Below are 14,633 nucleotides of genomic sequence, written 5' to 3'. Positions count from 1 at the left end.
CTGAGGCTAAGAGAAGGCTAAGTTTCCAACAAAAAGGAACTTTTGCGGAGGTGGTGCGGCGGGGGCCGGCGCCATCGCTGGTGTCTGTAGGCACACAGGTCGGATGATGAACGGATGATTAACAAGCGGCTCACACACTTTCTAGAAGAAAATCACATTATTGATGCCCTTCAGTTTGGTTTCCGGGCAAGGCACTCAACAACTGACCACCTTCTCCGTTTAGAAACTAAAATTAGGGAGTCCTTTGTTCAGCGACAACACTGCGTCTCTGTATTTTTTGACTTGTCGAAGGCTTATGACACCACATGGAAACATGGTATGATGCTAGATCTACAGGGATATGGTGTAAAAGGCAGAATGCTTGGGATGTTGAAAAGTTACCTTTCCAATCGCTCCTTTCGAGTGAAATTCAGAACAGTATTATCGGATGTGTACACTCAGGAAAATGCGTACCTCAGGGAGGTGTTCTCAGTGTTAAATTGTTCCTAATCAAACTAAACTCAATTGCACATGTAATACCGAAATCTTTGATGTATTCGCTTTATGCGGACGATATTCAGATCAGCTTTTCCTCGTGCAACTTAGCATCTTGCGAAAGGCAACTGCAACTTGGCATAAACCGTCTGGTGCAGTGGGCCGAGGAAAATGGATACAACTTTTGTGCAGAAAAAACAGTCTGTGTGCCTTTCAGTCTGCACCGAGGAATTGTTTTAGATCCTGAGCTGCACATTAAATCAGCCCAAATCCCTGTTTGAACTGATCACAAAGTTCTTGGCTTAATATTTGACCAAAAGTTAACATTTAAAAGCCATGTTAATTATCTAAAACAAAAGTGTCTGAAATCAATGAATGTTTTGAAACATTTATCTTACAGAACCTGGGGCTCAGATCGTACCTGTCTTCTGCGGCTGTACAACAGTCTAATTCGTTCCCAGTTGGATTATGGCTGCTTTATCTATGGATCTGGTCGTGAATCTGTACTCAAGGCGCTCGACACCATTCACCATTCGGGCTTGAGAATAAGCACCGGAGCTTTCCGGACATCTCCGGTACAAAGCCTGTATGCAGAAACCAATCAATGGTCACTTAACAAACGGAGAGTACTCCTCGGAAACATGTACATAATGAGAATTCTTTCCTGCACCACTCACCCTTGTCGATCTAAGTGCTTCGTTTTTAGATGTGTACAGGTCATCCTTTTCTAACAGTTTACCGCCTTGGCAAGTTCGCCCGGTGTCGTGCGACCTTTCTTTTATGAGACTTGACAAAAATCGTGTACCACGAGCTGCAATACTGCAGCACTTTCTGTCTTTGCAGTTTAAATACACATGTGCAGAATTTTATAGTGACGCTTCTAAATCCTCCAGTATGGTGTCGTGCGCTGCTCATGGTCCTAATTTCAATGCAGCCAGAACCATGAGCGTGCACACATCAATTTTTTCAGCAGAAGCGTATGGGATTTTACTGATTGTACGACACATTCTTGAAACTCAAATTCCCAATTCCATCATCTATACAGATTCATTGAGTGTTGTTCGTGCACTGTCATCGCACAAGCCCCCCAAAAACCACATAGTTAATCTTGTATTCAGCACTATCATGTCCGTGTATGCACAAAAGCATGAGCTGGTCCTCTGCTGGGTCCCAGGACATGCAGGGATCGCTGGGAACGAGTTGGCAGACGAGAGGGCCGGTGCTGCTGCACTCAGGAACACTGTGGACATTACAACGGTACCCTACACAGACCTCAAGCCACACATAAGACAACACCTGCGCAGAACATGGCAAACACACTGGGACGAACAGACAGACAACAAACTACATGTAATAAAGCCACACTTGGGACGGTACACATCTGACTCACAGAACAGACACACTGAAGTCGTCTTGGGTAGGCTGCGGATAGGGCGCACCCATGCGACGCACTCGTATCTGCTGACGGGATCTTCTAGACCCCAGTGCAGCAGGTGCGGAGAGGCCCTATCCGTAGTGCACATACTAATCACATGCAAGGCACTTCACACAACACGACACAAACACTTCAGAGAACTCTACAGACAACATATTCTCCTACATCCATCGTTTTTCCTAGGTGATGATGCCATTGTTTCCGTGAAACGTGTGTTTGAGTATTTGTCCGACGTCAAGTTTTTAAACCTCATTTCCTATCACGCATCATGAAATCTGGCCCTATACACCAGCCATGCTCATTGTCGTGTTGTAATTTTACTTTTGTTTTTGCTGATTTTACTTAGTGTTTAAGGTTCCACCCCTATCATCGACTATTGTTTTGGCGCTCTTTGTCCCAGTTGGCCTTGCGCCATAAACATCCAACGATCATCATCATCATCACTCACCCTTGTCGACAGCTATTTTTGAAACCTCGCTTTGAAACTCTCTTTACCAACAAGCCTCGGACTATTCCAACCATGTTTTTCAGGTACCGCATTCTTAATGAAGCCCTTGACTTTTATGCAGACGATACCATGCTGGTCACCCACAGAACCGGTTATGCTCCATGGGAATACCGCAAGCCACAATGTGACTTTTCCTTGCTGAAGTACAATAAGCACAACACTCCAAAGGAACTACTGCAACAAGAGTTCTTAGATATCCAGTTCAGGTATGCCGGATGTGCTACCTACTTCACAGATGGTTCTAAAGGAGAAAGGCATGTGGGAGCAGCTGCAATTGCACCTAATTACGAAGAATGCCAGCGGCTCAGACCTGACGCTAGTATCTTCACTGCCGAACTGCATGCCATACAGCTCGTTTTAAACAAAGTATGCACTGAAAGGACACCACAGTCAATCATCTTCTCTGACTCTCTCAGCGCACTAGCAGCCCTGTGTTCAGGAAACAAAACCAAAAATCCGCTGGTCCAACAAGTGCTTAACCAACTGATGGACTGTAGCAAAAATCACTTAGATGTGAGCTTCTGTTGGGTACCGAGTCATGTAGGAATTGACGGCAATGAAAAGGCAGATGCCCTCGCAGCCCAGACAAAAAAGCTCGAGGTGACAGAAACTCGTTTACCCTACCAGGATTACAGACGGAGACTAAAATTATCAATAACGAAGAAGTGGCAGTCTGAATGGACAGAACTCAATGAAAGCAAGCTCCACCTTGTGAAGCCGCACCTGAGAGAGTGGCAGAGCTGCAGACATAAAGAAAGATTTGTAGAGGTGGTGTTATGTCGCCTAAGAATTGGGCACACGTGCTTGACCCACAACTTCTTATTGCTGGGAGAAGACCCTCCAGAATGTGAGCAATGTGGGAAGCGCCTTACAGTAATACACATACTTATCGAGTGTCCTAGTTACGAAAACTAACGTCGGGAATTTTTTTCCCACTTTTATAAATTTGAAATTCCATTGCACCCTGCTTTACTGCTTGGCGATGAACCCCTGGTTTCCTTGGAAAAGGTTTTTAAAGTTTTGAGTGCCGTCAAGCTTTTAGACAAACTTTGATATTACCATGTTACATCATTTTTTCTTGAGCGGTTTTTAAATTTTTGAGTGCACTCAAGCTTTTACAGAAACTTTGATTTTACCACTTTACATGATTTTTACATGAGCCTTTTACCGTAGTGAGTTCAAAATATTTACCTCATGTCTGGCGCATTATAGCCAAATTTGGCTGCTGCGCCAATAAAATCCAAATTCATTCATTCAACGCCCTACTTACGCCGCGCAGAGAAACATCTGGCTACGGTGATAAGGTACAGCGGCAACTTCCGGTGCCGTTTTTAAGTTGTCACCGAGTATAGAGATCAGACAGCTGCTGTTCAGGTGCTAAAAGAGTTTCGTCATGGCGCCGGTGTTGTAGCTTCTATCTGACCCTTGGGGAGCCCGTGCTATGCCGACATGTTGTGCAGAGGATGGGGAACTGTTACTGGCTGATTTCGCTGACGTCCCGTCACGAGCTGAGGAGAAAAGGCTTGGTGAAATTGTAACTGCATTATTTTACCGATTTGTCGATATCGTGCAACGAAATGGCTATGCATACCTTGTTTATCGAAGTTCAACCGTTATAAGCACCCACACAGCACCATTTTTTTTTAAATCTTTTCATGACCCCGTTAACTTCACATGACGTAGATTCATCGGGATCATTCTTGGAAGAATAATCTCACACATGAAACTGTTTAGGCTCTCTATGTTGGTGCCCATGAATGCCTCATCTCTTACAATCCTCAGAATGGGTTGTTGTCCCTTTGGGAGGTGGGAATAAAAAGCAGGTCGATATTCCCATTAAGTTCAAATGGAGCTGTGCTTGAACCTGGTAGTAATACGAATGTGTCAACTTCAAGGTCTCTTCTTTGGTAAAACAAAAGTCTGACATTTGCTTTCCTGCCTCTAGCAGGTCTTTTGGCTCGCACTGTTCCAAAACATGTGAGCACTTCACTTCTGCGAAGGCCGGCTCATGGCAGTCAGTAAAATACTGCATCTGGGCTACACCCAAAAAAGGGATAGTCTGGGTGAATCTTGAGACCACAATTCTCAAGCCTTGTATAGTGTGCGATGTGCTGAGATACCCTAACAATCTCCTTTTTGCCTCGGGCTCGGTCCTGATACCATACTCCACGGCAGAGGTATTCAGTGGCCGTGGCTTCAGCATTTTGTTCACCAGTGTGGCACACGTGACCCGCTTAGACCAACATACATCTTTAAAAATGGACGCCGTAATACGGCCCTTCCGGTTCCTAAACCATGCGGGACTCCCTTACTGGCCCCGCGTTGCAACATCTATGCGGTTTGCTTCATGCTCTGTCACTGACAAGTTGCTCATAAGAAACTGCGATAGCTCTTGAACATTTTGCCTCACACAGCCTCGGGAGTTCAGCTCCTTGAGGTTGAATTCGCAGAGTGGCTGCTCTAGGGTCAATGTGAATTCCCGAGCTTTCTGCTGTGGTTGCTGAGGGTCTTCTGGCCTTGCCCGGCATTCGGTCAACGTGAACACTCTTGCAGTTGGTATCACCTGAAGAAAGTAATTACCCTTTAAACATCACCCTATTGCTTAGAAGAAAACGTTTTTTTAGGACTCTGCTCTTGACATTTGGGAAGTTTTAGCAAATTTTGTGACTAATTTCAACTGCTTGTAGTTTTCTTCATGCGCACGAAAACCTTTATAACACGGTTAGCCGCAATAAACCTTCCCTGGATTGTGAGCAAACACTTCTGAATCTGCCCAAGTCGGTGTCATACTAGATCATACAAAAGACCTTCTGCAGGCAGTATTCGAAAGTGAGTCGCTCACATTTGTGCTTAAAATGTGGCCTCCCACGCTTCTAGTTTAAATCGTTGCCACATGATAAGCTCAGACAGTTTAAAGAGAGTTCAGACAAACCACTTCTACCCGGGTGTTATGGTTTTGCCTTTGAATCCGTCTGCAGACCGTTCAGTTCTTCGTATTGTATGTATGCATAATGACTCCAGTTTTAGGTTTGCTGTTTTTGAAAGCGATTGGAACTTAGTATGATGCTTATGAATGAGCACTGATCGCTAGCAAATTAGCACTTGGCTCACCATTTCGAGTTTTCCTAGAAACTCCTCAATGTTTGGCGTCCCATTCAGCTTTGGCAGTTCCTGCTCTCGAGGACCCGCAGTCTCCTGCGCATCACACCTGTGGCGCACATGCACGATGTCCTTAGACACTTTCGGGACTACCTGCAAACAAATAAGTGCGGATATGATAGAACATTGATAAAACTACTCGAGTTTGCTTTTTCAGAGCCTAACGTGCATAATGATGTGTACCTTTTTCAGGGTAGGCTTCATGCTTTTGCACGAAAAATCTGTCGGTGCTTCCTCCTGTAAGGCCTCTTGGGTCCAGACGTCGATTGCGAAGCAGAGAGCAGCAGCGTGGCTACAGACTGATCTCAGCCTGTAGACGTGTAATTTACAAGGCACACTTGAATGGAAAAATATGTGCTTCAGGCGCTCTGCCACTACCATAACCATGCGGTAGGCCATGGTTAATGCCTCCATGTCAGAGTTAGTGGCAACCTATCCAATGATGCGTTCAGTGTTCCTACAAATGAAACATTCTTTCTGTGCTAAGACATTAAAATGTTTGAATGATTCAATACATGAGACATTCCTTGTCATATCGCAATACTCAAGCACCCTCACTGCATAAAAATTGTTGGTTATGTTTTTTATAAGTTGGCTATGGTGCGCCGTAAGTGACCTTCACCTACTAATTAGACGGCACTATTCTTATGATTAAAATCATGCCGAGCTTAACTGAACCTTGACCCCGCACGGGGCACCTTGAGTATTCATGGTGACGGTGTTGGCGACACCGCGGACCCCGAGCCCCAACATAAACTGTAACCTACCGTGGTGATGTGTTTAAAGGTGAAGGGTAGAAGCCTCAAACGGTGGCCGTCGGAGCCCAGGTCAAGCTCCGGCGGGTGGGCTCCCTGTCTGTTTACCAGGCAGGGAGCTCCGGGACCTCTCAGGCTATCAGGGTAAGGTTTGAGAAGAAAGTACCCCCGTCCCCTGCTTGTATACTATGATGTATGGCATTCTCTAAACCCCCCCCCCCTAAACGTGATCCGTCCCTGAAAAGGGGCCGCACCGAAGTATCTTTTCCTTCATTGCCATCTTTGACACTTCCTGAACCAGATAATTTTCTCGATTTCTTGTCATGTAATCCATCAATCCAACCCACCCTCATGCATCTCAGTCAGTCTTCTTGATTGCCAAGTATCTTGAAGCCATAGTAGGAAAATCGTATAAGTGCAAAAAACAAAAGTCTGGTGAACTCCTAATTGAAATAAATGACAAGCAGCAGTCTGCAAAGCTTTATACGGATGCCTCTAAGACTTCCACCTCTGTGTCCTGCGCGGCGCATGGGCCCGGCCTTAGTGTCACCAAAACTCTGAATAGTCATACTAGTATATTTACGGCAGAGGCTTACGGTGTACTTCTTGTTGTCAATCATATACTTCAAAGTCACATCCCACAATCCATTATATATACAGACTCCCTCAGTGTCGTGCGGGCGTTGTCGTCAACAAAGTCTTCGAAAAATCACGTTGTAAATCTAACAGTCAAGGGTATTATGTCGGTGTATGTACGCAAGTTTGAACTGGTTCTTTGCTGGGTCCCTGGCCACAGTGGTATAGCCGGGAACGAAGCAGCGGACCGAATGGCTGCTGCTGCTACACTCTCGAATACAGTAGACATAACCACATTACCCTACACCGACGTGAAACCACACATCAGACAACAACTTCGCAAAACATGGCAAACGCACTGGAGTGAACAAACAGACAACAAGTTACACGTAATAAAACCACACTTGGGACCATACACCACCGACACACGTAATAGATACACTGAAGTCGCCTTGGCTAGATTACGGATAGGGCACACTCATGCAACGCACTCGCACCTTCTCACGGGGTCTCCAAGACCTGTGTGCAGCAGGTGCGGAGAGGCCCTATCCGTGATCCACATCCTCATACAATGTAAGGCACTCGACATTACACGACGAAAACACTTCCCACAACTACACACACGACATATTCCACCACACCCGTCATACTTCTTAGGAGATGAAGCCATGTTCTCTGTTCAGCGAACCTTAAGGTTCCTATCTGAAGTTCATTTCTTACAACTCATCTCTTATCACCCATAGTTTTACCCCTGGTCCTATACACCATCCACCTTATTTAATTTTTAACCACTCTTGTTCTTCACCCTGGCCCTTTACACCAGCCGTGCTCATTGTTTTTAACTGATTTTATTTCGTGTTCTCTCCTATCAAATCACTTTGTGTTTGGCGCTCTTTGCCCATGTCGGCCTTTCGCCAATAAAATCAATCCATCATCATCATCAGCAGTCTGCAAAGCTTCTTGCTCAGACTAGACTGGCTGATCTCGACATCCGGGTCACACCCCATCGGAGCCTCAACAGCTCGCAGGGTGTGATATCTGAGACAGACCTCCTGAACGAAACGGATGCGGATCTCCTTGCCGGCTTGAAGGATCAGGGCGTCACTGCCGTGAGACGCATCACTATCTGCAGAGACGACAGGGAGATTCCCACCAAGCACATTATCTTGACCTTTGACCGCGCAGTTCTCCCACAACACATAAATGCAGGTTTTATCCGGTGCTCAATACGGCCCTACATCCCGAACCCGCGGTGCTGTTTTAAGTGCCAGAGGTTCGGGCACGGTATGAACTCTTGCCGTGGCCGAACGACGCGTGCAAAATGCGCGGCGCACGATCATCCGAGCGAGAACTGCCCATCCGAAACTCTCACTTGTGTAAACTGCGGGGGCCGCATGCGGCATACTCCTGCAAGTGCGAAAAATTCAAGCTCGAAAAAAAGATTATAAACATTAAGGTCACTGAGAACATCACCTTTCCAGAGGCGAGAAGGAGGTTCGCCTCTTTCCCTCTGGGGAGGTACGCCGACGCAGCTCGCCGGGGGGCGGGGTGACGTCTGGTTTCCACAGGGACCCAGTTCAGCGAGTCTGACCTGGTCCCTCGTCCGCCCCCCCCTTGGGTTGCCTCGGGCAGCCCAACGCGCCACCACGCCGCTTGCTGAGGCAGCAGCGGTTGTGGTGCCAACCTCTTCCGTCGGGACCGGTGCCGCTCCCGCCTCTGTCTCCCCGTCCTCCAGTGCGTTGGAGGGTGTCGAGGTGATGGACACCACGGTCCCCGCACCGGTTCCCACCGCCACCGCACCGCCCGTGCCACCTCTTAAGCTGCTTCTCAGAGGTCAGAACACTCCACTGGCACAGTTGTACAACCGCCTTAAAGAACGAGAAGGAAAACTGGCGGCGCGCACATCCTCTTCTGCACTGAAAAAGGTTGTTTGCTTCCACCTGGCTTGACACCCCCTCAGTACAGATGTGCAGAATTTCGGGATTTCACTCTTACCGTGAACCCTCCCAACAACTGCTGTGTGGAAGACAATTCTATCATCATTGCAGACAGCTTTGCTCGTACCACTTCAACACAGGCACCTTGCATCGTTGGCTGAGAGTTCACAGACAAAAAAGACTTCTGCACAAGGCCATTTCCATCTAGCTCCATTGGCATCTTTGCTGTTTCTCAACTTTCTGGCACAAGATTGTGGCCTATGAGGAATGTGCAGAAACTTGTCAGACTTTCCTCGCACAATCAATCAGTTGTTATTCCATTGCTGCACACAGTTTAGCACTTTACAGATCCGCATATACGCCTCGCTGAATATTCCGGTCATATGAGTATGAGCTCAGGCCAGTGTGCCCAACTGTGGCTGCTTTATTGTCTTTGGAAGAGGGCAGGTGCTTCTGATCTCAGTTAAACGGCAAGGTAGCAAGGCATAGATTCAGTGGCTTAGTGTTTTTTGGCACTCTGCCTGTTAGAACTAAACATTTGACAGTGGTGCTGTGCAGGGTTTTTCATGGCTTCTCTGCTTCGGGTATACGTTTCACTGACAGGCAAACTTGCCCTGTGCGCTTTTAAAGTGAGTCAATCTGCCAACTGCCATTGCCACCTGTAATCAATTGAAATGCAGCCAACAGTGAAAGTCTGAATATCATGTGGGTGGTTCTTCGAAGAAATTTTCTCATCTGCAAGACAACCTGGCAACATCTAAGATGTGAGTGGCTCATCTTTTCATAACCACTTACTGTTTTGCTTGGCCTTGCAATGTATTTTCAGGCATATATCTTTTCTTCTAGGTTTGCGCTGTGCAGTGGTGTTGCCGTTCCAGCCCGAGCAGACAGTAATGAGAGCCTGAACATCGTGGGTTTTCGTGGAATTCGTCGTGCCCACTGCAACCGGGCACTTGATTTCATGTGAGTGGTTCATTCCCCCAGCAACCTTTGACTGTTTTATTCTAGCGGGAATGACCTGTGGTTTTCATTTCCTTTTTTCTTTGCGCTCCGTGGCACAACAGACTCTTGGGTGGATGGTGTGGAAAGTTCGGCCACCCTAAAGGTGGAAATGTTATGGAATGTCTTCTCCTCATGGCAACTTTGCAGCTGCTGGTAGAGGAGTCACCTCCAGAATGGTGTTTACTTTGCTCTGACCAAACTTCAATTCCTTGAGCTGATCTACTCTGCTGCACCTCATTTGCCCGTCTTTTTCTCTTGTAGGTTTGCACTGTGCAGTGGTGTTGCAGTTCCCGCCCGAGCAGACAGTGATGAGAGCCTGAACATCGTGGGTTTTCGTGGAATTTGTCGTGCCCACTGCAACCCGGCAGTTATTTTCATGTGAGTGGTTCAATCTCCCGGCAACCTTTGACTGTTTTATTCTGGCTGCAATGACCTGTGCTTTTCATTTCCTTTTTTCTTAGTGCTCCGTGGCACAACAGACTCTTGGGTGGACGGTGTGGAATGTTCGGCAACCCTAAAGGTGGAAATGCTATGGAATGTCTTCTCCTCACGGAAACTTTGTAGCTGCTGGTAGAGGAGTCACCTCCAGAATGGTGTCTACTTTGCTCTGTTCAAACCTCAATTCCTTAAGCTGATCTACTCTGCTGCGCCTCATTTGCCCGTTTTTTTTTCTTCTAGGTTTGCACTGTGCAGTGGTGTTGCAGTTCCAGCCCGAGCAGACAGTAATGAGAGCCTGAACATCGTGGGTTTTCGTGGAATTCGTCGTGCCCGCTGCAACCCGGCAGTTATTTTCATGTGCATGGTTCATTCTCCCGGCAACCTTTGACTGCTTTATTCTGGCTGGAATGACCTGTGCTTTTCATTTCCTTTTTTCTTAGCGCTCCGTGGCACAACAGACTCTTGGGTGGACCTTGTGGAAAGTTCGCCAACCCTAAAGGTGGAAATGTTATGGAATGTCTTCTCCTCACGGCAATTTTGCAGCTGCTGGTATGGGAGTCACCTCCAGAATGGTGTCTACTTTGCTCTGTTCAAACCTCAATTCCTTAAGCTGATCTACTCTGCTGCGCCTCATTTGCCCGTCTTTTTTTCTTCTAGGTTTGCACTGTGCAGTGGTGTTGCAGTTACAGCCCGAGCAGACAGTGATGAGAGCCTGAACATCGTGGGTTTGCGTGGAATTTGTCGTGCCCACTGCAACCCGGCAGTTATTTTCATGTGAGGTTCATTCCCCCGGCAACCTTTTACTGTTTTATTCTGGCTGGAATGACCTCTGCTTTTCATTTCCTTTTTTCTTAGCGCTCCGTAGCACAACAGACTCTTGGGTGGACGGTGTGGAAAGTTCGGCAACCCTGAAGGTGGAAATGTTATGGAATGACTTCTCCTCACGGCAACTTTGCAGCTGCTAGTATGGGAGTCACCTCCAGAATGGTGTTTACTTTGCTCTGTCCAAACCTCAAACCCTTGAGCTGATCTACTCAGCTGCGCCTAATTTGCCTGTGCTTTTTCTTCTAGGGATGGATTGTTTTGAAATCCTGGTAAATGCAGCCCACCCCCTACCCTGCTAGTTTGTCCGTTAAACACATACTATATCTTTCCATCATTTAAAAAGCACACGGCTGAGTTGTACGTATACTGTTTTACAAAGAAACATTTGTATTTGTTCTCTTATCATCACATTTAATTTATTCCTATGGCACCCAAAAATGTTTGATTGTAGCAAGAGCAACTCCAGGATATGACATTCTTTGGCTTCAAGAAAATCTGGACAAATGGTCGAAGCAAGATGTCTTGATGTGTGAATTGGATGCTAGAGGCGAATAAAGTGTTCATTTATGGCAGTTTAACTGCTGCAAAACACTGTGTATGTTTTAAATTATACATGAGCATGATACCGTAAAATTGTACGCAACATCCGAATTGCGTCCGGTGACGTATCGAATTCCGGACGTCCGATAGGACGTACGGAAGTGTTAAAACCGGACGTGCGTCGTACGTACGGGGATGTCCGTCGGCTCCCAAACGGACATTCTTCGGATATACGCTAGAGCTGAAGCGGACATACGTCGGACGTTCGACGGATGTACGGCGGTTTCTTGGGTAGCGTCAGCGTTGCGCGTGTCCACTGCTAGAAGGTTGAGCCGATAGTTGGGCCTTACTTGAAGGACTCCATCTGGTGCCATAGACTCAAGGCCAGTTTTCAGAGCGACCGGGTTGAAACGGGTAATGACGCTCTTCGTCTTTGTGGGTTTGAGAATTAATATACGCCCGTGCTTCGGAAATTTAATGATAGGCTGGCAACTGAGAGTCAGATGATGTCTCTTAGAGCAAAGTCGCCATTTAGGAGGCATCACGGTCTGGAAATTTTCTTGCTCGTCCGTACTCTTCAAGTTTTCTTGAGCATAAATATTTGTGGCAGAGGTTGCATGTGTCATGTCTGAGAAGGCATCCTCATCGTCCGGCAGCGGTTGATCAGAAGGGCAAGGAGATGAGAGGGGACTTGCCTGACCAGCTGGTATCGGTGATGATTCCAATGAGGAGGCTTTAGGAGCGCCTTCAGAGACGTTAGGAGCGTGTTCAGAAGCCGTTTCGGGGGTTGCCTGATGAGAGGGGTTCATGTCCAAGTGACCAGTAGCAGCCCCCGGAACGGGGCCAGAGAGGTGACATCCAGACGTAGCACTCGGCAGCATACTAGGAGGCGAGCCCGGCGGCAGCCCTGGCTGCGCTGCGCCCTCTGCAGGAAGCATGTCCTTGGCTGATGTGACGTACCAAATTCGACACGCAATACGTCGAAACTTTTAGGGGCGAAGCTCCTTAAGGCGTGGGTCTGTCCATCCTCGACGTATGTATGTAGCCACCTCTAGTTTAGTTCTTAGATTGTTTACTAGATGGCGTGGCTACCTCTAGTTTAGTTGTTGGATTGTTTACTAGAAGCGGTACTTGTATATGATGAAAAGATGCGCTTGGATTGTTTACTAGATGGCGTGGCTACCTCTAGTTTAGTTCTTGGATTGTTTACTAGATGGCGGGAGCGTTGTAATAAAATCTGTTCGCTGTTGGCGCGCGCTCGGAGTCTCCCGATGGATAAGGCTGCAGATGTGCGAGGCAGAAGCGCTCCGTGAAGCTGCGCGACGCCGCCGCCAAGATCCTGCCGTACGAGAGCGGGAGGCCGAAGCGTGTCGTCTGGCTGCGCGCCGACGCCGCTAAGATCCGAGCGTTCGAGAACGAGAGGTCCAAGCGTCACGGCAACGGCGCGAGGACCCTGCCGTACGCGAAGCAGCACGGCTGCGGCGCGAAGAGGATCTCCAAAACGTCAGAGAACGGGAAGCGGCGAGAAAGCGCGCGTATCGGCAGGCAGACCCGGATGCAGTGAGAGCTCGTGAGGCGTCTGCAAAACGCATCAGGCGAGCTCAGCCCCAAGGTGCCGACGCGCGGTTTAAGCGAGACTTTCTAGACGTTACGTTTGGGCACAGATGTAGTGGGCAAACTTTCACTGAAGAGTCACGGTTTTACCAATGATTTCCCCTCAGGAGCTTCGCCCACTCATCATCATTCACCCCGTGGATATACTGTGAATTTTTTTTTTAAAATGAACTGCAAGGAGAGACAAGCGCAGCCGGCCGAACGCGTCTTCTTCCTCTTTCTGCTGAATCCGCATATGTATTGTATTGACAGAAAATATTTGCAGTAATGAAGGTTAGAATTTGGCAGGTTGTTTTCCCCAAGAAAGCACTAGTGTCGTCTCATTGCGTTCAATATGGTAGAACCAACTGGAGCTAATGTATTTATGCACAGCTAATTCTTTATGCACAGCCCCGCACGGGGCACCTTGAGTATTCATGGTGACGGTGAGCAGCGACACCGCGGACCCCGAGCTCCCAACATAAGCCGTGTCCAACCGTGGCGATGTGTTTAAAGGTGAAGGGTAGAAGCCGTAAACGGTGGCCGTCGGAGCCTTGGTCTAGCTCCGGCCGATGGGCTCCCTGCCTGTCTACCAGGCAGGGAGCTCCGGGACCTCTTTGACTACCAGGGTAAGGTCAAAGGAGAAAGTACCCCCGTCTCCCTGCTTTTATACTATGCTTTATGGTATTGTCTAAAACCCCCCCCAACCGTGATCGGTCCCTGAAAAGGGGCCGCACCGAAGTATCCTTTCCTCCGTTGCCGTCGTTAACCTTCCCTGAACCGGACCATTTTTCTCGATTTCTTGTGATGGAATCCCTCAATCCAACCCACCCTCTTGCATCTCAGTCAGTTTTCTTGATCGCCAAGTATCTTGAAGCCATAGTAGGAAAATCGTATAAGTGCAAAAAACAAAGGTCTGGTGAACTCCTCATCGAAATAAATGACAAGCAGCAGTCCATGAAGCTTCTAGCTCAGACTAGACTGGCTGATCTAGACATCAGGGTCACACCCCATCAGAGCCTCAACAGCTCCCAGGGTGTGATATCCGAGACAGATCTTTTGAACGAAACGGATGCGGATCTCCTTGCCGGCTTGAAGGATCAGGGCGTCACTGCCGTGAGACGCATCACTATCCGCAGAGACGACAAGGAGATTCCCACCAAGCACATTATCTTGACTTTCGACCGCGCAGTTCTTCCACAACACATCAATGCAGGTTTTATCCGTTGCTCCATCCGTCCGTACATCCCGAATCCGCGGCGCTGTTTTAAGTGCCAGCGGTTCGGGCACGGTACAACCTCTTGTCGTGGCCGAACGACGTGTGCGAAATGCGCGGCGCACGATCATCCGACTGACAACTGTCCATCCGAAACCCTCACTTGTGTGAACTG

The 14,633-nt window shown here is 47.8% G+C and overlaps 1 protein-coding gene and 1 pseudogene across 1 annotated transcript; one reads left to right on the top strand and one right to left on the bottom strand.

The window, feature by feature from the left end:
- Window positions 1-3,994: 3,994 nt before the first annotated feature.
- On the bottom strand, window positions 3,995-5,007 carry LOC144168885 (uncharacterized; annotated as a pseudogene).
- LOC144168886 (uncharacterized) lies at window positions 5,007-11,791 on the top strand. The gene is made up of 7 exons (XM_077697879.1): window positions 5,007-9,608; window positions 9,691-9,807; window positions 10,108-10,224; window positions 10,308-10,416; window positions 10,525-10,833; window positions 10,942-11,058; window positions 11,140-11,791. Coding segments are annotated over exons 1-4 (339 nt in total). The 5' UTR covers window positions 5,007-9,606; the 3' UTR covers window positions 10,411-10,416; window positions 10,525-10,833; window positions 10,942-11,058; window positions 11,140-11,791.
- Window positions 11,792-14,633: the final 2,842 nt, after the last annotated feature.

This window comes from Haemaphysalis longicornis, unplaced genomic scaffold, assembly GCF_048455015.1.
Source record: "Haemaphysalis longicornis isolate Haplotype H1 unplaced genomic scaffold, Haemaphysalis longicornis Haplotype H1 scaffold_2, whole genome shotgun sequence".
NCBI lineage: Eukaryota > Metazoa > Arthropoda > Arachnida > Ixodida > Ixodidae > Haemaphysalis > Haemaphysalis longicornis.
The sequence above is the reverse complement of the archived record's forward strand: the minus strand, read 5'-3'. Positions and strand labels throughout refer to the sequence as shown.